This window comes from Tripterygium wilfordii, chromosome 3, assembly GCF_013401445.1.
Source record: "Tripterygium wilfordii isolate XIE 37 chromosome 3, ASM1340144v1, whole genome shotgun sequence".
Classification (NCBI taxonomy): domain Eukaryota; kingdom Viridiplantae; phylum Streptophyta; class Magnoliopsida; order Celastrales; family Celastraceae; genus Tripterygium; species Tripterygium wilfordii.
In genome coordinates, this window is record NC_052234.1 from 11,994,669 (window position 1) to 12,015,821 (window position 21,153).

General features: G+C 37.3%; 3 protein-coding genes across 7 annotated transcripts; 2 read left to right on the forward strand and 1 right to left on the reverse strand.

The window, feature by feature from the left end:
- Positions 1–970: 970 nt before the first annotated feature.
- Positions 971–1,710, forward strand: LOC119995399 (dirigent protein 22-like). Its single transcript, XM_038841879.1, has one exon. It carries the CDS (start codon positions 990–992, stop codon positions 1,569–1,571), a length of 582 nt encoding a protein of 193 aa, XP_038697807.1. The 5' UTR covers positions 971–989; the 3' UTR covers positions 1,572–1,710.
- Positions 1,711–5,290: 3,580 nt separating this feature from the next.
- LOC119995430 (zinc finger protein 8-like) lies at positions 5,291–6,879 on the reverse strand. 2 transcript variants are annotated; one of them, XM_038841936.1, is made up of 2 exons: positions 5,960–6,879; positions 5,291–5,394 (listed from the first exon to the last, which is right to left on the reverse strand). In XM_038841936.1, exons 1-2 carry the CDS (start codon positions 6,647–6,649, stop codon positions 5,374–5,376), a joined length of 711 nt encoding a protein of 236 aa, XP_038697864.1. In that variant the 5' UTR covers positions 6,650–6,879; the 3' UTR covers positions 5,291–5,373. The 2 variants fall into 2 exon arrangements, with proteins under 2 accessions (XP_038697864.1, XP_038697863.1); XM_038841935.1 differs by lacking the exon at positions 5,291–5,394 and having other exon boundaries at positions 5,769–6,876.
- Positions 6,880–11,501: 4,622 nt separating this feature from the next.
- Positions 11,502–19,922, forward strand: LOC119992325. 4 transcript variants are annotated; one of them, XM_038839051.1, is made up of 15 exons: positions 11,511–11,770; positions 11,965–12,038; positions 12,518–12,619; positions 12,727–12,809; positions 12,963–13,155; positions 13,290–13,549; positions 14,394–14,547; positions 14,866–14,975; positions 15,056–15,143; positions 15,876–16,205; positions 16,288–16,362; positions 16,452–17,044; positions 17,858–17,966; positions 18,049–18,228; positions 19,557–19,922. In XM_038839051.1, exons 5-15 carry the CDS (start codon positions 12,988–12,990, stop codon positions 19,731–19,733), a joined length of 2,244 nt encoding a protein of 747 aa, XP_038694979.1. In that variant the 5' UTR covers positions 11,511–11,770; positions 11,965–12,038; positions 12,518–12,619; positions 12,727–12,809; positions 12,963–12,987; the 3' UTR covers positions 19,734–19,922. The 4 variants fall into 4 exon arrangements, with proteins under 4 accessions (XP_038694980.1, XP_038694979.1, XP_038694981.1 ...); XM_038839053.1 differs by having other exon boundaries at positions 12,727–12,738; XM_038839052.1 differs by having other exon boundaries at positions 11,502–11,770; positions 11,849–12,038; positions 12,727–13,155.
- The last annotated feature ends 1,231 nt before the right edge of the window (positions 19,923–21,153 follow it).

The following is a 21,153-nucleotide window of genomic DNA, read 5'->3' on the forward strand; positions in this document are numbered from 1 at the left end:
ACGAATATCAAACCGATGGATCGACATCAAGAGAACCTGCCAGGTCTACTCCGGTCTCCAAGCCAGTATTTAAAACTATGGCCTATTTGCGTGCCTTCCGGTGCTTGGAAGAAACTTGTGACCATTGACCAACTTCATTGACGGGGCAATTTTGACTTCTTGTCATATAATATTGAGAAAAAATGTCTCCAATCAACATACCATATAACGTTGATATATTAGATATCGATGTCTTCAATCCACATTCCATATTAAGCCATATTATTATTTTTAAAATATTGATTTTATGACGTCATAATGACTATATATTTTGTAATAAAAAGTATTTTCATTAACGAAAATAACATGTAGCCCACCAGTTTGGTAGCCCAATATGTTTATTCCATTGATTTAATCAATGGAATAGCTTTATTGAACTCTTTTATCGCATAATTCATTGTCCAAAATTTATTGTTTTAATATACATGTCTTTTTTTTTTAAAACATAGTCTGGAATACATTGTTTTTCAAAATTTCATTTGAAAAAAAACAATGAAAGTAAGATTTTATCACTTTATACACTAATTTTGAATATATAATTTTTTTAAAAAACTAACAGTTAAAACATTTTTAACTTTTGTTTAAGAGTAGTGGACTACCTAGCACTATTGTTCAATTAATAATACTTAGTTACCCTAGAAGAAGGATAACACATCTTCATATAAACATGATCAGCCATTCCTTATAACCAATATAACTACTCCATTGTCAATACTCCACCACATTGGAAAAACAAAATACCAAACTCCACTTTATAGTTTAAACTCCACCACATTTGAAAATCACAAATAGCTTAGATAACACTCATATTTGTGGTACCTTATAAGGATCTCAAGTTCGAGTCTCCCCATCCCCTTCCTTTTGTATTTAAACACTATATATACATGGCTGTCATTGATAAATTTATGTGTACCTACAACCATCTCAAACTTGGCCATAAATTCATCAACATGGCCAAAACCAAAACCATCTCTAAATTCCTTTATCTTTTCACAACTCTCTTATACCTCACCATCGCTGCCTCAGCAAAACATGACCAGTTCGGTAGACAATTGTCTCGATCAAAACTGGGTCTCAAGAAAGAAAAACTTAGCCATCTCCAATTCTACTTCCATGACATAGTCGGTGGAAAAAACCCAACTGCAGTGAGAATTGCTGAGGCAGCAATGACTCGAACTTCCCCAACATTGTTTGGTGCCATGGTAATGATTGACAACCCGCTGACCGTCGGGCCTGATGTGAAGTCAAAACTGGTTGGAAGGGCACAAGGAATTTACGCCTCTGCCTCGCAGAACGAAACAGGGCTGTTGATGATGGTCAATTTTGCTTTCATGGAAGGCAAGTACAATGGGAGCACACTCAGTATGTTGGGGCGAAACACTGTGTTGTCTGCAGTGCGGGAGATGCCGATTCTCGGTGGGAGCGGGTTATTCCGGTTCGCGCGAGGCTATGCAGAGGCTAGAACTCACATCTTCGATTTAACAACAGGGGATGCTATTGTGAAATATGACGTCTATGTCTTCCATTATTGAGTTGCCGTGTTTTTCCCTTTTTTGTTTTTGTTGTTGATTCTGACACTGAATTTCATGCTTTTGCATTTTTATTTTATTTCTTTTTTTTTTAATGGTTGTTGAGGATCCATCAATGCAAAAATTAAAAGACATTAACGATTTCTTTGTTTCTTTGTTGGCTGCGCATGTAATTGAAGATTTTTTTTCTTGGTGAACTACCAATCGCGGCGACGCTGCCTCTGGAGCACCAAATTAATGGGCTTGAGTTAAATTAATGGGTTTGGCATAACTGAACTCTATTTACAGTTTGGGCCTTTAATTGGACTTTTATACTTCACAACATTTGGGCTGATATGGTGATTCTGGACGATCCACCGAGCCTACTGCCTACCTAGCTTTAGCCATTTAGCCGAACGGATAGCCGTAATACCTGGGCCGTAATAATCAAATATGGGCCTTGAGATAGATGGCCATTGTCGGGGGATCGGGCTCATAACTAAAATATACACTATAGACAAGTGGTCCCAAGAAGACTGGAATTGCCAGGTCAACAAAGTCAAATGAGATATACAAATGATACGGGGAGAAGTCAAGAATATTGATTGTCTTTATAAAAAATGCTTATTAATATGCATCGAGAATAAATATATTAAGGAACTTATTGTAGAATCTGGACAGCCAAAATTTGTGGAGAACCAAGTATCAATGAATTGGTCAATATTGACCACCTTTGGCAAATGCGCTTGAAGTAATATTTCTGGACAATCACAAGCAGAACTGTTCGAGTACTTGGTGCATGCAGACTCTATTCCTGGATGATCCAGCCAGTTCTTAGCCACTCGGGGATCTATAAGTTTTGAAAGAATAACACATCGATCGAACATAACTAAGAGAGTACAGCCACACAGGACCTTGGAATCTGAGCAACGGTCTATAAGACAGGTAAAAAGTTAGTTTTACTGGCGATAGTAGCCAAGGTTAGTGTCATGTGGTTACTGTATAAACTGTCAACTTCGTTTGGGACCTTACAGGGTCGGGGGTGTGGGCCATTGTTCCTTAAATTCCACCGGTGTCTCTCCTCGCTACATATGTAAATCATGAAGGAAGTGGTCCTTCAGCGGGGATAATGATAGTGTGTGTACTCTTTGCGTAAGTCTTTATTATTCCTCTTTTATCGTATTGGTAATCACATGCCTCTTCTCAGTTGCATTTTACTTGTGGGCCCCCAGATAGTTGGAGTGACTATAACACCTTTGACTCTATTCTTAGGGTAGTGCCCTTCTTTTTTACGAGATATACCATATTGTTATCATGTATATGGTTGTCCTTTTCGGAAGTTTTAGGGATCGGAGTTTTTTTTTTTCTCAAATGTTTAAATAGGTTTTTATAGATCATTGGAAGCATACGGGATCCACGATTTCATATGGATCATGTGCGTGTATCTTAGCTAATATTTGAAATAGTTGGGACAAAACTATGCATTATAATTGTTTCTTGTCTCTGTAACAGTGCAATCTTTTGTAGGGTTGCGTTGTCTTTTGTAGGGTTGGGTTGAGTTGCAGGATTGCTAATTGTTATTTCTATGTATGCATGTGGTCCAAAGCAACTTGTCATTAGATGCTTCAACGGTTCATGTAGTAAACTTTGTAGCTTCCCTGGTTGCTGTTTGCCCATAATGATGGGTTACCGCCACTCAGCATCTAGTGTTGTAAGTAGTCTTTTTATTCTTTAATGCCACTCAAGCATTAAATTCCACGTATTCCCACCTGTGTGAAACAAATGATTTTCTTCTTGGGACTTTTTACAGTTGAGTTCAATAAAATCATACTGACCCACAAGACATATAATTAGATAAGTCATAAGAGGCTATGGAAGAAGAGTTTCTGAATCTGAGGTGACTAGTTAGAACTTTGAACCTTTATAAACCTGTTAAATCATTTTAATTTAGGACATACCTAGGGTTACTAGAAATGGTATTGGGGTTGTTGGTAATAGGATACATTTAGAATCTGTTGACATTTTTTTGCCATTAATTTTTGATGTACAATCACTTCGATTGTTTCATAATGGATGTCCTGCCCTTATGGAAACCGTGTATGAAGTGAGAATTATATGATTCTGATGCATCTGCCATGGATATGGAGACTTATTTGACGCTATGAATATTGTGTGTTTTTTTTAATAGTTATTGCTCAATGGAGAAGGCGAGAAGCACTGGCAGGTAAAATGGTATTGTGTGTGTTCAAGGTAGGTCTTTCTTGAAGGCAATTTCGGGAATTACTAACAACAGATCTCTGGCTGAGATGGTGAACTTGACTACGATGACTCTTAGCTCAAACGGGAGGTCACAAGCCTCATAAATGTTTTCATTATCACAATTTACGATATGAGCCCTTGCATGACCCAACGTATGCGAATGTCACCATACATTATCTTTTCGCACTGAGTCTCGGCCCATTTCCCAATCAATAGGGGTTGTGGTGTCTTCCATGCTGCCCAAACTTTACTAGTCAATTATCCAGTAGACAGCTGGATGGGTCACACGTTACAAAAAGAAAAAAAAAATCAAGAAGCACTTACTCCACTTCAATCTAAGTATTGCCTCAGTAAAAAGATCTTCAACACTGAAATATGCTAGATATGGTATCTTACTCTCGCGGAGATTTTCTCGGAGAGGTCATTATAACAAATGAGATCTTCCCGGTGAGCACTTAAAAAATGGGCTGCAATGAGGAGGTGTGCGAAGTGGGGATGACCAGTACTTTTTGATCATTATGCACACATTACTTGTGTACTCCTCTGGAAAACAAATTCAAGTGTTACTCTGGCAAGTAATTTTGGTTGAATTTGCACCATTGTTGTACGAGCTAGAGCACAACCGTTTGCTTGCAGGCTTGTTTTCCACTAACATTGTTGAGATCGACTCACAAATTGTTCACGCACTACGGGTCTCTTGCATCACTACTCTTGAATTATCTCCTGAAGAAGACAATTTTTTCTTCTTCCACTAGTAATAGTGTTCGACAAAGTACAAACCCTACATGCAACTATGCAGGTGTTTCAACTCGAGTGTTTTATTCTGTAGTTTCTTAGTGATAACATTGAATGATGTGCATTATCATCTAAGGCATACAGACCTGTTCTATGCAGCTGCTGCAACAGTGACAGAATAAATTAGAGAAGAAGACAAGGTTAGCTCATATAAACTATATGTATTGCACTCTTCTCTTGCCAGCTTCACCAATTCCAACTACTATTCTCTCTCTCTTACTCATTGGCAGACTTGCATGCTAAGGTACAAATAAAAGGCGAGAAAGAATAAAGATGGGATGTCTACTACCATTACCTTCAAGTCTCTCTACTCGCAAAGGAGACACATTCTTTTCTGCTAGTCTTGTTTTGCCATTTCAAAGCATGAAAGTTTTAGTACTATTATATATATATATATATATATATATATATATATGTATATGTATAAATATTGAATTTTCACTTCAACACATGGTACACCACAACTTACCCACCATGCTATATAGCCAGACCTACCTCGATATATATAATTTAAGTACTTGTCAGTTGTGTGCGACCCATTCATTTTATTGAATATCATCCTTAAAGTACAATTATTGTACATTTATCACTTATCAGACTGAACAACTATTTATGTGTATATATATATATATCGTATATCTATGGTCCACCTGTGTACTGGCTAGGGGCCGTAAGATCTCATCAGATGGGTTTATAGATTTTATCTGCCACTTCGCAGGATCCAAAGGCAAGAGCTCCACTTCAAATCTTCTCAAGATATGAGACATTGACGTCATTTAGAGTTTGATTGGCACTTGTCATATTACACACACAATAAACATTTTCATCTCAGAAAATATAAAATCATTATCTAAAACACAAATAATTAAATAACATTATATATATATATATATGTGTTTGTGCATTTACATATGCATGCGTGTATGGATATAAATATTTAGCTATGTCTGCCAGTGCCATTGAATTATCACTTTCTCTCTGCATTGTATTCAGAACATAATAAGAATATCAAAATCACACACACATACGCTACACACGTGTGTATCCACTGACCTCGATGGCCAGTTCGAGTATGTACTCACACGTGCGGACGAGTCTCAACGAAAAGTGATTTGTCAGAAGATCGATGATTTTAGCTCACACGTGCGACCCTTTCAACATAAAAATATAAAATAACAAAGGGACCTTAATATGCTTATTAGGGTTAACTAACTAAGTCCACATCAAATTATAGGTTAATTAATTAATTTCCAGCTCAGGAAATTAAAATATCTGGAATGCTGTGTAATTAATCAATTATTACATATGCTCATTAAAAAAAAATCATTTAATTATTACAGATGAAGATCCAGACTTACGTGGTCTTGCACGTTTGACTTGGCTTTCTTATACACAAACCGACTTTGTGAGACCGTCGAGTCAGTTAGCGAAGGCTTCAATTCATCACCGGCAAACGACGGCAGCGGATGCATTGAACGGTCGCGGTTAACCGAACCACTAACACTTTGAACGCTCGGGACCCTCCACAGGCCCAATGGACTCCCATTTATGAGCCGCTGCTGCGAAAACGAGCTATGATGATGACTTCCGTAAAACCTATTATAACTGCTGCTTGTGGGGTGGCTGTTCCATGAAGGATAAGATAAAGTTGGGCCGGGCCAGTGATTGACGAGGCCGTAAAGCCCATCAGAGGAGGAGTTGTGGTGGACCATGGCGTGGGACTGGAAGTGAGCGCGTTTCGCGTGTTGACGTTCCCTTTTGTGTGCGTTTTGGTGGCCGCCTAAGGCTTGGGAAGTAGGGAAGTTACGGCAGCAGTAATGGCACTCGAATCTTCGACCATCGTCAGAAGTAGCGTTGTTGTTGAGGTCGTTAGCGTCTTTTTCTGAGTCGGGTTCGTTGTTGTTGGGTTCGGATGCGTTGGATCCGAATTCGAAGCCGAAGAGGCGGATGGGCTTGTCCTTGACTGGTGGTGCAGGGCGGATGAAAGGTAGCTGAGAGAAGGATTCCACATTCATGAAGTCATGAGTTTCTCTCTCACCACTGTCCATGAAGAAAAAAATGAACTAAGAGAGCAAGAGAGAGAGAGTGATATGGAGAGGTAGGAATGTTAGGAGGAAGAGAAGACTGCGAGAGAAAGGAAGTTTAGGGTACTGGGGTTGTATATCAGTATTGAGGGGATGTGGAGGAAAAAATGTGGGGGCCATGGTGGGTTTGAACAGTGGACTACTTGGGTTTGGACCCATTTGAGAGTGACACAAGTTCTGGTCAGATGAGAATGGGTTTGGCTTTCTCAAAAGTACCATACCTCCCCTCTCCTGCTTTATTTTGTTAGTTTGCTTTGTACACATTTGTTAACTTGTAGTATTCCTAGCAAGTCAATTACCTTTGAATTAAGCACGAGTTATCATGAGCACCTTATTCTCCATTATTTTTTGTTGTTCTACATTGTTGGGTTCATATTTTCATGTATTTTAATATTGTTGCACTTGCATGTGAATATTGTTGCACTTGCACACATGCATTTCAGATCCTAACTTCTAGATGCGCCTAAATCATATTGTCATCACACTATTTTCAAATCATTAAAATGGTTCACTAATTTTCTCTCATGGCATACGCTTGATGAAAACCTAGTTAGTTATCTCTCTAAACTTAGAGTCTAAAGAATTTCGTCTGAAATCGGGAGTTATATTCTAAGCTAGTGCAATTATTTTCAACTGGTTTGCGCTGGGTCTCAATCCAACTAACATGTCGGATGGGTTTGCGAGCGCCTAACCCAACCTGAGTTTAGGCTTAATGGGACTATCTAAAAAACACGCATGATGAGTTGTTATCAGTTTAAAAAAAATAATTATTTCAGAATAATGTTCAATATTCCTAATATATAGTTCAGTCAGGTATCACTTCAAGGAGTAACATCTTAAGGGAGACTTGACAAATTGAAGAAAAGCATGTATCAACAAACAACTTGATTTCGTGATTACTTCAGAATATATATCAATTGACAAGTTATTACGCATGATGCTTCGGATTGATGTCAACTACACTCTGATTAATTATGAAACTGCCTTTAGCTAGTATGTTTATAATATTGTTGGAAAATGATAGTTATAAATATCTTTATATCAATCCTACGTGTACGTGATTCTTCCACTAGATTGATTAACTTCATTTTCCTCTCTGTCCACAGAAAATACACATATTATCTATATAAATAAAAATTATTGTAATTACTCATTATCTCCACCATTAATTATTACAACGATATATGCATGTGTTTTTATGTATTTTTATAAATATTAATAGTGAGTGTTATTTATCAAAAAAATAAAATAATAATAGTGAGTGTTTGTCAATTATTGGTCAACAACCAGAAAGAGATAAAGAAATGACCAGTGAAATTGTTATACATGTACTCTCTGTCTCTCGAGGACCAGGTTGATGTTTGTTGGTTCTTTGTAGCAGTGAGTCACCTGTTCTTAATTTGAACTGTGTTTGCTGGGATTCTGCATTGTGGTCCTCTACAAATGCTAACTATATATATATATATATATTGCACTAAGAATTTAAACTTACTATGACTGAACATTTATACACATTGGCATCAATATATCGATAATATATTTAATAATATACCTTTTTATTACGGGCATTAGCACATATGATCGAATAATACGAATCTAATTAATAAGTTATTGTTAATTTTTACTGAAACGAGACAATATAAATGTACACAATGGATGATATGTAAGCTTAATTTCTAAATAAGCCAAAAATTTAAAAAAAGGGGGCATTTTTATTTTTATTTTTTATAAAAGTAGAGCTCGAAAATAATCAAATCTCTCTACTTACATCACACACATGCACACAGACAGAGTATGGTGTACACAAATTAAATATACACTTTTTTAAGCAACCTTGCAAGGGTTAGCGATACCTATTAATTGACAAGAAATAAAGTAAAATTTGCCATCTACAAAAGGGAATGAAAGTGGTCTGTGAACTGCACCTTTCCCTTCTTCCAATATACAATATATATATATATAACAAGGCCAACTTTCTTTTCTTACTATTTGTTACAAAAGTCATGAGTTCCGTTACATGGATAAGAGAGAGAGATTAAGGTAGATCTCAGCTTGTTGATATTTATATATTATTTTGTATAAATAAATATTATCAGGAATGGTAATTTTTGGTGTCTTTTTTGTCTGCAAAAACAGACTGCTCTGTTTGTGTATGCTCAACTCTTTTCTGCAATTATTCTCAGTCCCAACTGCCACATTTGATGATAAATCTACCTTTGCATTGCCATACATAGAGACAAGTCTCTCTCTCTCTCTCTCTCTCTGTGTCTTCTGGCATTGTCACTAAGAAGAGCTTTCTTAAACTAGTTATTGGTTCCGATGAGCCCTTCCTCGATTGGCTTTAATATTGGAAATATACTTTTGATGAAGTACTAGTAGGCCAGTATCATCATCATAATCTTCCATAAAGTGGGTCCCATGCCCCCAACCCAACCAAAATGCCCTTAAAAACCCACAGTTGCTAACCCTAGCTAGCTAACAGCAACATTCACGCAGACCCCTTTGTCGCCATTAAAGTCATATTCACTGAGCTGGTTGTGACTTGGGAGGGGACCATATATATATAGATATACACACATACATACACATATATATGGGGGTTACTTCAATGCAACTTATGAACCACTTGTATAGTCGTCTCTTGATGTAGAAAAAAATTGTTGTGGTGTCACTTGAGTCAATCCCATCGATCATCACATTCACTCGCCAAATTGCTTGCTTTAACTTATTATGACGTGGCAACATCCGATAATGAAATTTATTAAGCTAGGTTTATTGTTCAAATTAATAATGATAGTTGCCATGTAGAAGGACCACATGTATATATGTGTAATGTGTAAATAAAAAGAGAAAGATTCATCGAATGTTGGTCGAGTCAACATCCTTTGGGAATGCGAATACTCCATAACTAGTCAATGAGGATGTGGATATGTGATTGGTCTGCCTTGCTTGCGTGCCACAGCAACTGTACATCTTTCTCTCTCCTTCTTCTATCTCTGTCGTGTTAATTTGTCCATTGTGTTTAGCTCAAAAGTTTGGGATCGGTTATATGAATCTATGAGAAAATTGGGATCAATTATATGAGTTTATGAAAAAATCAAAGGAAATCCATAGAGCATATTCGTCTTCACCATTCATTTATATTTAAGATCATATTTTTATATTATTTAACTAATTGGGATATTTTAGAAAGAAAAAAACATGGGGAGAGAATGCGGATATAAATTAAGAAAACCAATATTATTAATTATTGCAAGTGGCCGATATATAACAACACATATATAAGAGCCCCCACCATGAGACGATCTCACATCAAAACACACTAAAGACTAAACAACAACATGCGTATGACCATGATGGATCGAATGGGAGGCTAGCTTCCTTTAATTACTCTCTTGCAACTGTCAATGTAAGGGTAGCTCTCCTTCAACTCCTTTGAAGCTCTGATCATTCTTTGTCTCAGACTTCGCAATATTGGACCACACACACACAAACATATATAATTAAGAACATCATTTCAGATGTTACATCAACAACGTGCATGGGGACATCACATATATTAACTATTTTTGTGATATATATATATATATATATACCAATTAAAACTTTCTGTATTAAACGATTTAATTTTAATTCACATGTATTCAAAAGTTCATGGGGCATGCATTGAACTTTTCCAATCGTAGCGATTAGCAGAACTTCCTAAAGACAAAGCACATTAAAGTGGTCCTATAAACAAAGAACTATAGTCTCTAGTTTCTTATCTTCCCCTATGTATGTGTGATTTGTGCTTTTATCTTCTTTTGCACGACTTCCTCCACACAAACTTTTATGGCTTTTTATCACAAATCCCTTGATTGAAAGCATTCAACCTCCAAAAGAGAACAGACACCACATCATAATCAAATTCCAATGATCAATAGAGATTCAAAACTAGTCTGTGGAAATCGAAGTCTTTAAGCCTTTTTCTTTTCTCTAATTAATAGCATTTCAATGATTCAATGTTTGAGAATCGTTAGTACCTTTTAAAAGTCTGGTGTTTAGAAGTTGTGGCCAAGTCATGTCATCATCATTTGTAAGGTGATCACAAGACAAAGAAGAAATAATTGGGTCCATGATAGATACTGATGGTTTATATGGTTGAGGAATTCAATCATTGTTCCTTCTTTGGCATCTACGGGATTTTCTAAGATAATCTATATTAAGATTCTTGATTGGAAATGTTAACCAATACATATTTGTTCCCCCAAAAAGCAATTTTTGTTTGGGACCATAGAAAAAGTTTCTGCTTGCTGTTAATTGTGGGGAAAAAAAATTAGAACTTGGGGCCCAACTCACCATCTTGATTATTGTGCATTCAATATATGCAACAAAAATCCAGTAGCAATAATCTCCTACTTCACAAACCCTATTGAACCAAATCTTCAAGCACAATTTGACCTAATCTTATTGTCCTTATGGAGTAGTCCATCGATGGTTTTCCAAATCTGACCATAGGCATAGAAGTTATAGTGGTCGCATTCTAAGTTTCTAACCAGTCTACTTACTCTCTGGGCTGAATCCGAGGCCCATGGGCTTCGTGAAAAAATTTTCAAGCACCAAAAAGGCCGGTCATTTTTGGTAAGCACTTGTCGCAGAATGACAGAAAACAAATAATGGGCTTCATAGAATAGTAGGCCCAACTCAATTATCTCAAAAGGGAAGCGGGCCAGCTGTCAGTTTCCTAACAGCTACTCCGTTTCCTTGCAGCTGATGACCGTTAGGTGGGTCTTTTAAAAGGCTAACGGATGGCCATTTTTTAGAAAGTTTTAAGGAAAAGTCGTAACTAGACAGTACTAGTGCTAGGGGTAGTGGTATCTTGAATTTCGACGACTACCAGTCTACAGTCTGCATCGTATATCACACCCAACTACCTACGTGACTACGTCGCGTCTCTCGTTACCTCTCTAGTTCCCCCCACCCCTCGGGCAGTAGAATCGTTTCTCGGCGCGTATATTTGGACGCGGGAGTCTTTGTAGAAGAGGTACAAGAGACTGAAAATTTGGCGGAAAATCGATTGACAACGCTGGAAACCCTAAAGCACAGGTAAACAAATTAAACTGAATCGATTCAGAATTGCAGATCAGATTTTGAGAAACCGATCTCTTCGTTTTAATATTATAGGGTTTAGGGTTTCTGAATCCCGACAACTATAAGCTCCACGAATCTACTGCCGTACTTCCGCAGAAATATGATATCGATTCTCTGGTTTAATTACGTTTATTTTACGTTTTTCTTAGGTATCGTGTGGAACATGAAGGAGAAGAATGCTACTCCTGCTCTCAGGCGCGTTTTGGTTAATTGTGCAACCCAGGTTTGTCAATATTCCAGTAGCAATATCTATGTGCTTGGATGAACCATATGGAAAAAAGGACTGAGACTGAGAGGGGAGTAACTTTAGGTGGAAATACTCAGATCATGGCATCTTCGATACCCGAACTTCTTAAATTTGTGAATTATTTGACATGTAATTTAGTGATATGCTTCCTTGTGTAATTTATCTTTCTTTTTTTTAAAACATTCAGAATATCAAATTCAGCATGCTTTATACATATGATGTAGATTTGATTATAATTTGAAAACTAAAATCCTATTTGAATTTCTAACTTGCTAAGTAACATACTGTTTTGTGTTTGGTATGGAGATGGGGGTACAGTTAATGGACCATGTTATGGTGTCTTTTGCCGTTTCTAGATGAGCATCTGAATGGACTTGAGCCAGGAATTACTGTTGAATGACCTCTGGGATTCCTATCCTCTTTCCTCTATTTTAATATGTTATCCGCCATTGCAGGCAAAGGAGTATGGGAGTTGTGTTGCAGCAAAAGTTCCTGTAGTTGAACGTGATATGTGTCTGAAAGAGTTTCTTGCACTGAAGAATTGCATGCAAGACATGGTACCATATCCTTATTCATATGAGAACCCTCCTGCAATCAAATGATAAAGAAAGGGAAAAAAAACTGAACTATTTTGAATTGTTTCTCTGTTCTTTCTGATTTACAGCTACGAAGAAAGGTTTGAGCTCATATTTGATCATATCGAGGCATTTTCTGAACTTCTAGCATCATCTTAAGAGCTGAGAAAGTGTATGTGGAGAAGGAGATTTTTATATACTAATCAAAGGAAATTTGCAATATAATCATTTCGGGATGATGTGTCATGACTAAGATGATTCCCTGAGTGCCATAGTGGATTAACCCTTTTTACGGTGGTTTGTATTGCCACATTTTACTCTATAGGCTGAAAGGCAAAGAACATTGGAAGATGTCTGGACAAGCATCAAGTTCACAGCTTAATGTTTCTTTAAGTGGATCCGGTGCTCTGTCGCATGTTTATATTCAGTACCCACCTCTACATTGCAGCATTCCAGGATCAGGGGGCTTATATTATGATGACGGGAATAAGTTGCTGCTTTCCCCAATGTCTAATCAGGTAGAACACTAGTTTGCAACTGCCCAATTGCGATTTCCCCAGTGATGAATTCCCGATGGTAGTGTTTAATATAATAACTTTTTATTTGGACTAAACTTTGCAGTTTTGTTCTCTCTTCTCAATGTTTTGTTCAGGTTTTCTCATGGAAAGTTGTTCCATTTACCCCTCATAATGCTCCTCCATCTGACCCAATTAGTGAAGGACCCCTTTTATCCATTCGCTACTCTTTAGATGAAAAATATATAGCAATCCAGCGATCTAGCATGGAGATACAGATTCGGTGCAAGGAAACTGGGGAAACTTTTAGCTATAGTTGCAGGTCAGAGTTGGAGAGTATTCTGGGATTTTTTTGGACTGATTGTCCATCGTGTGATATTGTGATTGTAAAGACCAGGTATGAGAACAATGATTTTATCTTTTTGTTCTGGTGTGAATGGATGGATATCTTTTTATGTTAACTAATGTATTAGGCTCCTAGTGTGTTCTGTTGGTCTTTACTTCTCTCTCTCCTCCCATTGTATACCTCTTTGATGACATTTGAAGGACTTTTCTTAACGATGGTTGGAATGTCTTATGCAAGGGTGAAATAATAAATGCAATCTCTAATGAAGTAATGCTATCTGTCTCTCTCTAGAGGTAATATGGTATGCAAGATCACAGTGTCAAAATTTGGCTTCTGCCCATGTCCGAGGAAGATAGTTTAGTTTTGTGCTTTATGCTAGGAATGACTTCCTTTGGCCCTTTGAAATATCTGTTCTCTTTCGGGCTTAGCTATTGAGTTGATGACAGCCAAAAGGACTGTTCTGGTTTGGACAGCTAGTTTACTTGTTTAATTGTGATGGCTTTATACTTCTCACGTTTTTATGCCGAGGTTACAGTAACTAGTTGGAAAGGGGAATAAGTTTCTGCCGTTTGTTGAGAGGAAGCCTTCTAAAGAGTCTGGCCAAGGAGATTTAATTGATATTTTCACCAGGGAATCATTGATAATTTAGCCCTGAAGTCGAAGGGTCTGGAAGTATTGTTGTTGGCTGAGTGGCCTTTAGACAATGATCACTGAATGCGGGTTTGAACTTAGAAATATTGTTTATCAAAGATTGGCGTCTTTAAATCAGTTTTTGGATAGATAAATCAAATTTTGTGCTTTGCAATTCTTTTTAAGCATTTAATGTTACATGTGCTTTTGCGAGTGTTATATTTTTTCTTTCCACCTTTTCACTAATGTGGAGCTTCAAACACAGTGGGCTGGAATTATTTTCCTGTGATTCTGAGTCAAAATCTCTGCACTTAATTGAGACAAGGCGTTTGAATGTCAGTTGGTATGCCTACACACATGAAAGTCGCTTGGTTCTTCTTGCTTCAGGAATGCAATGCACAAATTTCAATGGATTTCAAGTATGTCTTCTGTGCTCATCATTGCAGAGTTCATTTATGCACTTTTTGTTGCTATGCCTAATTTTAATACCACTTGTTGTATGTGCTCAGTTTTGAAAAAAATTTATGCCGTTTTTTTTGATACATCTAATTTTTTACTTTTTTTTGGTTGTGGTATACCATTCGAACAAGTAACCATACCTAAGGATATCTATTTGTTATGCATTATCTTTGTTATATATTGTTGTCAATAGGTCAATTGTAGCTGTTGGTTACTGAACATCTTACTCTTATTCCAGTTTGTTAATTAGCCTTACAATGTTTCTGTTTGTTATCTAGCTTTCAGCAGCGGGGATCGTTCGCTTGCCAAAATTTGAGATGGTCATGGCTAAAACCGAGGCCAATAGTAAACCTGTCCTAGCTGCCGAAGATGTCTATATTGTGACTATGTAGGTCTCTTTTTGGTTTCTTTCATTAATCCTTCTAATTGGGTAGCCATGATAGATGTTAAAACTTGTCAATTTTACAGATATGGTCGAATCTACTGCATGCAAATTGATAGAGTGGCGATGCTGCTCCACTCTTATAGGTTTTACCGTGATGCTGTTGTACAACAGGTACATTGAATCATTGAACTTCTGACCCCCCCCTTTTTTTTTTCTTTTTCTTTTTCAACGTGAGATTTGTTGGAACCCACACCAGAAGTCTCACATTGGAAAAATATGGAGGTGTTGAATGGATTATAAGGCAAGTGTTTGGACCCAAGCCATGAGCCATGGCTTTTGAGAAAGAATGGGCCACCCATCCACTTGCCTTGTAAGGCCAATTGTAGGCCCATGTAATGCGGGCTTCTGCTTCCCCTAAGTCCAAAATATTGATAGAAGTTGTTCTGCATTATTAAAGTACTTAACCTAAGTTCTTGGAACTGGTTTAATTACTGAAGTGGAAATTTGATGCTGCTATAACAGAGGGTCTCAGTCTCTAATAATTTGTTACTTTATGGAAATTCAGAGATATGGTTATCGGAATCATGTTATTGTTATTTGAACTTCCATATCAGGCCAATGCCGAAACTGCCAATAATATGAGTGACATGCCTGCAGCTAAAATTGATCCTGCTAATTGATTCCTTACCCCTAAAAAAAGGCCTCTTCGATTCATGCTGTACCTTTTTAAGAATCACAGGAATTCAAACAGAAATACTCATCGAATTTTGTCCTTCACTGAAACTATGGCATGCACTTTAAAATGCACAATTTCATATGTTATAGACAATAAGTCATTGCAAATGTTTCAGATTATTCGTGGCATAGATTTTATCTCCCTAGTTATGATAATTGCCTCTGCAGGGTTCTTTCCCAATATACTCGAGCAAAATTGCTGTGAGTGTGGTTGATAATGTGCTGCTTATTCATCAAGTGGATGCGAAGGTTGTTATACTATACGATGTATTTTCAGATTCCAGAGCACCCATTTCAGCTCCACTTCCTTTGTTATTGAGGGGTTTACCTTGGTCAAATACTTCTCCCTCTACCAGCAGAGAGGGTGAAAGTTCTGTGGCCAATAATGTAAGCGATCGTGATTCGATCATTTATGGAGAGGAGTGGACTTTTCTTGTTCCAGACCTCATATGTGATGTCACTAATAAGTTGTTGTGGAAGATACATTTAGACTTGGAGGTAAGTATAAATGATTATCTGCGCTCTCATTCATTGTCATTTGGTATTGTTTTCATGATAGCATCTCTTTCTCTCTTTCCAGGCAATTTCTGCGAGTAGCTCAGAAGTTCCTTCAGTAATAGAATTCTTGCAGCGGCGTAAGTCAGAAGCAAATAAGGTGGATTTCTGTTTTAAGTCTTAATCTGTCTGGTAGATTGTTATAAAATGACACTGGCAGAAAGTCATGCTATATGTTCATTGTTTCAGGTTAAACAGTTGTGCTTCGCAATAGTACGCTCTGTCATTCTTGAAAGGAGACCAGTATCAATGGTTGCCAAGGCAATACATGTATTAGTTAGCTCCTACTCCTATTCAATCAAAACGGGCTGCCATCTTAAGGGAGTGAAAGTTGAGAAACCTTCACCATCGGATAGGGCACATGCTAGTAGCCCAAGATCTGGTACCAATATCTCCACTGGGGGAGTTGATGAATTGGGAAAATCAATGAAACATGAATCTAGTGCTGGACTGGGCAATGATTCACTGGATAGACCGTTAAACTTCGCATCGTCAGACTCGGAGGATGGAGACTCAACTGATCTTCCAAAAGTGGTCAAAGAGTACTCACCAAGTGCTGACGGTTCTTTTGTGGATGTTCGACCATTTTCTGCACAATCTCAGCAGTTTGGAATGGGTAACAACTCTTTGAACGCTAGCGTTTCTGAGCAGCTGGAGTCACAAGTTACTTCGCCAGCAATTTCACCTGATGAGATGTATAGCTTTGTGTTTGCTCCAGTTGAGGAGGAGATGGTTGGAGATTCATCTTACTTGGTTACCATAATCGTGGAGTTCCTTAGTAGGTACGCTATTCATCATGTTTGCTAAGGGGCTCTGCAAATTTAATTAGGTTGGACTTACATACTTGACTGTAATTCAATGTGCCTTTTTTGACCCATTTTTTTGAAGCCTGGATGGATACATGCAAGATTTCTCTAATGTGAGACCACCATATGATGGTATTTAGGAACTTGGCTATCACGTCAAAATTGCTAGTCTATGAAGCAATTGTTGTGCATGTGATCTAGTTACAGGTCAAATCCTGCAATAGGATGATTGAGTGAAGCAATCTAGTTTCCTATTATTTATACATTATCCCAGCTTGTGATTATACTATTGCCGATAAAAAATAATTGACTAGGTAGTGGATTGGAGTTTTTTGCATCAACCTGGCCCAAGGAAAGCTAAGGCAGTATACTTGAGTTTAGCTAGGCCCAAGATGATCCTTGGCCACTTATCTTGGATAATCTTTCTGCGTGTTTAAACTAGTGTTCATAAATATATGAACACATTTATTAAGAAGGGTAGCATAGTGTTAAGGGGACTTCGGGACCAGACTGAACTCGTAGATCTTGGGTTTGAGTTCTCTTGGTGTAACTTGGATCCAGGGTTAGTTTCCAAAGGTTAGTCCAGTAAGGCCTACCTTGGTGAGATTCCTCATTTTCAAAAGAAAATATTATATATAGTACTCTGCACCGTACTTATTCCCCCAACCCTCTTCTCCTCTCTCCCCTTGTTGTTGTTATTTTTTTTTCCTTCCCTTCTTTCTGTTCTGTTTTGGTATGCCTGCATTTATATATGCCAGAATGAGTTCTTATTAGTTTTCGGTATGCCAGTGCAAATGTGGAAAAGATCAAAGTAGATCCAAATATCTATGTGTTGCTGATACAACTCCTAGCCCGCAATGAACGATATGCAGAACTCACATTGTTTGTTGTGAACAAGGTTCTGAATTCTGCTTATGTGCTACTGAGTGAGTTTTTTATGTCATTTTTGAGCTTGATTTTCTGATGTATTTTCCATACAGATTATTGAACCCTCTAAAGAAGTTGCTATGCAGCTTCTAGAGTCAGGTTGTCAGAATCTCCAGACAAGGAAACTTGGCATGGATATGCTCAGACAACTCTCACTACATCACGACTATGCATCACAGTTGGTGCAAGATGGATATTATCTTGAAGCATTGCGTTATGCACGGAAGTTTAAGGTAATTTCTGATAAGCTATTTACAGTAAATAAAATGGATGGTGTATCTTGGCGTCATAGACACCGTCAAAAGCTTTATTGAACAAGGTTTGTCTTTGCATAAGTCTATGCTCACCATCTTTCTGTTGGACATAATGGGATAGATTTTAAAAGCTTTACGAACAACGGCTGGCATTGCTGTATTTCTTTATTCTTGATCTTGGTGTTATTAATTATGTGAGATTCTCTCTCCTTGCAAAACATGGGAAAAGGTGATCTTCTGTTGGGCACGGTTTTTCCAAATTTTTAAAGGAGCAAATAAGCCCAAGACCTTTTCCATGTTAATGCCTTACATTGAAATATCATCCTCCCTTATCACACCAAAAATATAGACCAGGTAATGTTCATATGATTTTTTGGGTTTTCAAGCTTAGGCCAGCCCAGTTCTTGAATGAATGATAATTGTATTTTGTTGATCTATTGTTTTGTCGACTTGATATTGTGTTGTTGAGGTGTTTGTCATTATATATGTGCGCAAATATGGACATGAGATGCCAAATACATGACCAGATTGCTGCATGGTAAAAACTTGGAAGCCAGGTCCTAGACACATACTGGATATTGTAATCAAGAAACATCTAAATATACCTATAGCCCATGGCATTGTAGCTATCGTGTAATTCAGACCACTGAAACAGCCAGTCAGCAAAGCAATTGTAAGGTTACAATAAATCTGCACTTGGTCTCTTGGTTTGACTTTATGTGGCTATATGACACATAACTTAGATTAGTCATCTTCTGGTTTCAACTCTTTTGACATTTTGATGAGTATTTTTGGGTATAGCATAATCAAAATAGTGTTCTTATTTTACTATTTTTGAACCAAAGAAAGGGACCATAAATTAATAGTATTTTAAGTACATATTTAATATGTATTATATAGAGAGAAAATATACCTATCGGGTATTAAAAATCATTGCATGACGTTAATATTTTAAGCAAGTTCTTCTTTGAAGTCATCCAGGCTAGTGTTCATTTTTGAGACACTTCTAGAATATAAATATGATATTTTGTGTGCCTAGGACTTGTATGAACACGTCTTCAGCTCAATGTCCTGAAACGAGTTTGAGGCACATCCTTAGGTGTCAGTCTGGAATATTTTGGATTAAGAACGCACCACAACTTTGACATCTTTGGTTGCATTGGTCTTTGCAGGCTTAATGTTTTTTGCTGTTCAGAAGTCTTTGCTTCATAATGTGCTACCGGTTTCTTGTAGCTTCATTATATTTCCATGCATTTTTCAGTTTTCAAGTTTTAAATCTTCATGATAAGAATGAGCGAACATTTCAGGTCATAACGATTCGGCCGTCATTGTTTCTTGAAGCAGCGGTGGCTTCAAATGATTCAGAACATCTTGCCGCAGTTATGAGATTCTTTACTGATTTTGTTCCTGGTTTTAGGCATACTTCGGATCATCATGCCTACCACCAGATTCTCAATGAGATGAATTCATCCGTTGCTTCTTGATAACGGTAATCAATACAAATTTCATAGCTGCAGAATGTTTATATAGATGGACTTGATCTTAGTAATAGTATATTTATTGTCATGTAAAAGCAGAATGGCCATGTGGTTCTTGTTGTTCTACAAATGTTGTGTTTCATAATTTTATGTGCTAACATTAATTTATCTCTGAAGTTCCCCGCCTTTTAAGAACTCCTTTGTCCATTTTCTTTGAGCTTAATAGGGGTTTTCAATCAAGATAATCCGAGTGTGTAAGATTGAGTCTTGGGTAAGATACCCTCCCAATTCCCCTCTCGCCCCTCTTTTGTGATGTTTTTATGATCTGCATGGTTTTGTTTCCACAACGAGGTAGCTCTAGGCACCCTGTGAAGGCTAGATTTGATGATCCCAAAATTGGAGATTGGATTAAATATCGAGTGCGTGTTATAAGTTTAATGGTATGTCATTTCTCATCTTTTGTTTCAGTTTGTTTCTCTTGTCACATTTGTTTTGGGCCATAGACTATGTTTGACAGCCCTGGAACTGAACTGGCTTCCATAGTTCCATCTACACACTCCTTAAAAAAATCGCGGCAGCGAAAGTTTTCTGAAGATTGATATTTGCAGGACACTTGAATGTGGGAGTGTTTCATTATATACGGTGAGGTCCCCACCCATCTCTACTATTTTTCCCTTGTGTGCGCGAGACTGCTAGCAATATATGATAAAAGAGTAACATAATCTATCTAATCAGAAAATTTTATAGATAATCTTCCACCGAATGCAATGATTGATGTAGGGCCGATGCGATAATATTGAAAGATAAAGATAGCGTTAGGTAGTCGACGGGTATACTTTTTAGCTGTAGGTTCTTTTGGGTGTTGTGGCACGTTGATGACCTTTGGTCTTTCATATAAATTGGGTTAAAACTCTAGATAGATTTGTAACACCCACAAGCTTAAACACATCAAGATATTGTTTGTTATGGGTCGAAACCGTGATAGATTTGTTCTTCTAGACTCAATGTCCTCGCTTAGGCTCAGAAAATCAATATTAATGTGTTAGGTTGTGGGTTCTCATTATTTATTATCGTTTTTCCCTTAATTTTTTCGACGTGGCATCTTATCACACCTGGATGACAATTCAAACTTTCATTTATTTTAGCCTATAGCGATGTATCATGTATGCTTCAATTTGTAGTTTTCCATCATTATTTTGTTACTTACATAGGGTGTTACCTCCAAACATGGTTAGAATACAGGACACCACCGAGTGTTAAATGATGGTGGGATTGCTTTTACAAAATCTAAAGCTTTTTTTTTGTATATTGGTGTCGGTCCCACACACAAATGCTGATATGATTATCCACGTTTGTAACTTTGTATATGATTAGAGAAATATATTAATTTGGTCGATATATATATATACTCTCTCTTCCGTACCAA

Excerpts from the sequence above, each read along its gene's own strand:
- LOC119995399 (XM_038841879.1), top strand. The coding sequence starts at position 990 with ATGGCCAAAACCAAAACCATCTCTAAATTCCTTTATCTTTTCACAACT.
- LOC119995430 (XM_038841935.1), bottom strand. The coding sequence starts at position 6,649 with ATGGACAGTGGTGAGAGAGAAACTCATGACTTCATGAATGTGGAATCC.
- LOC119992325 (XM_038839052.1), top strand. The coding sequence starts at position 12,988 with ATGTCTGGACAAGCATCAAGTTCACAGCTTAATGTTTCTTTAAGTGGA. Across the intron at positions 13,156-13,289 it reads TTTCCCCAATGTCTAATCAG|GTTTTCTCATGGAAAGTTGT; the intron begins GTAGAACACTAG and ends TGTTTTGTTCAG. Across the intron at positions 18,229-19,556 it reads GTTATGCACGGAAGTTTAAG|GTCATAACGATTCGGCCGTC; the intron begins GTAATTTCTGAT and ends CGAACATTTCAG.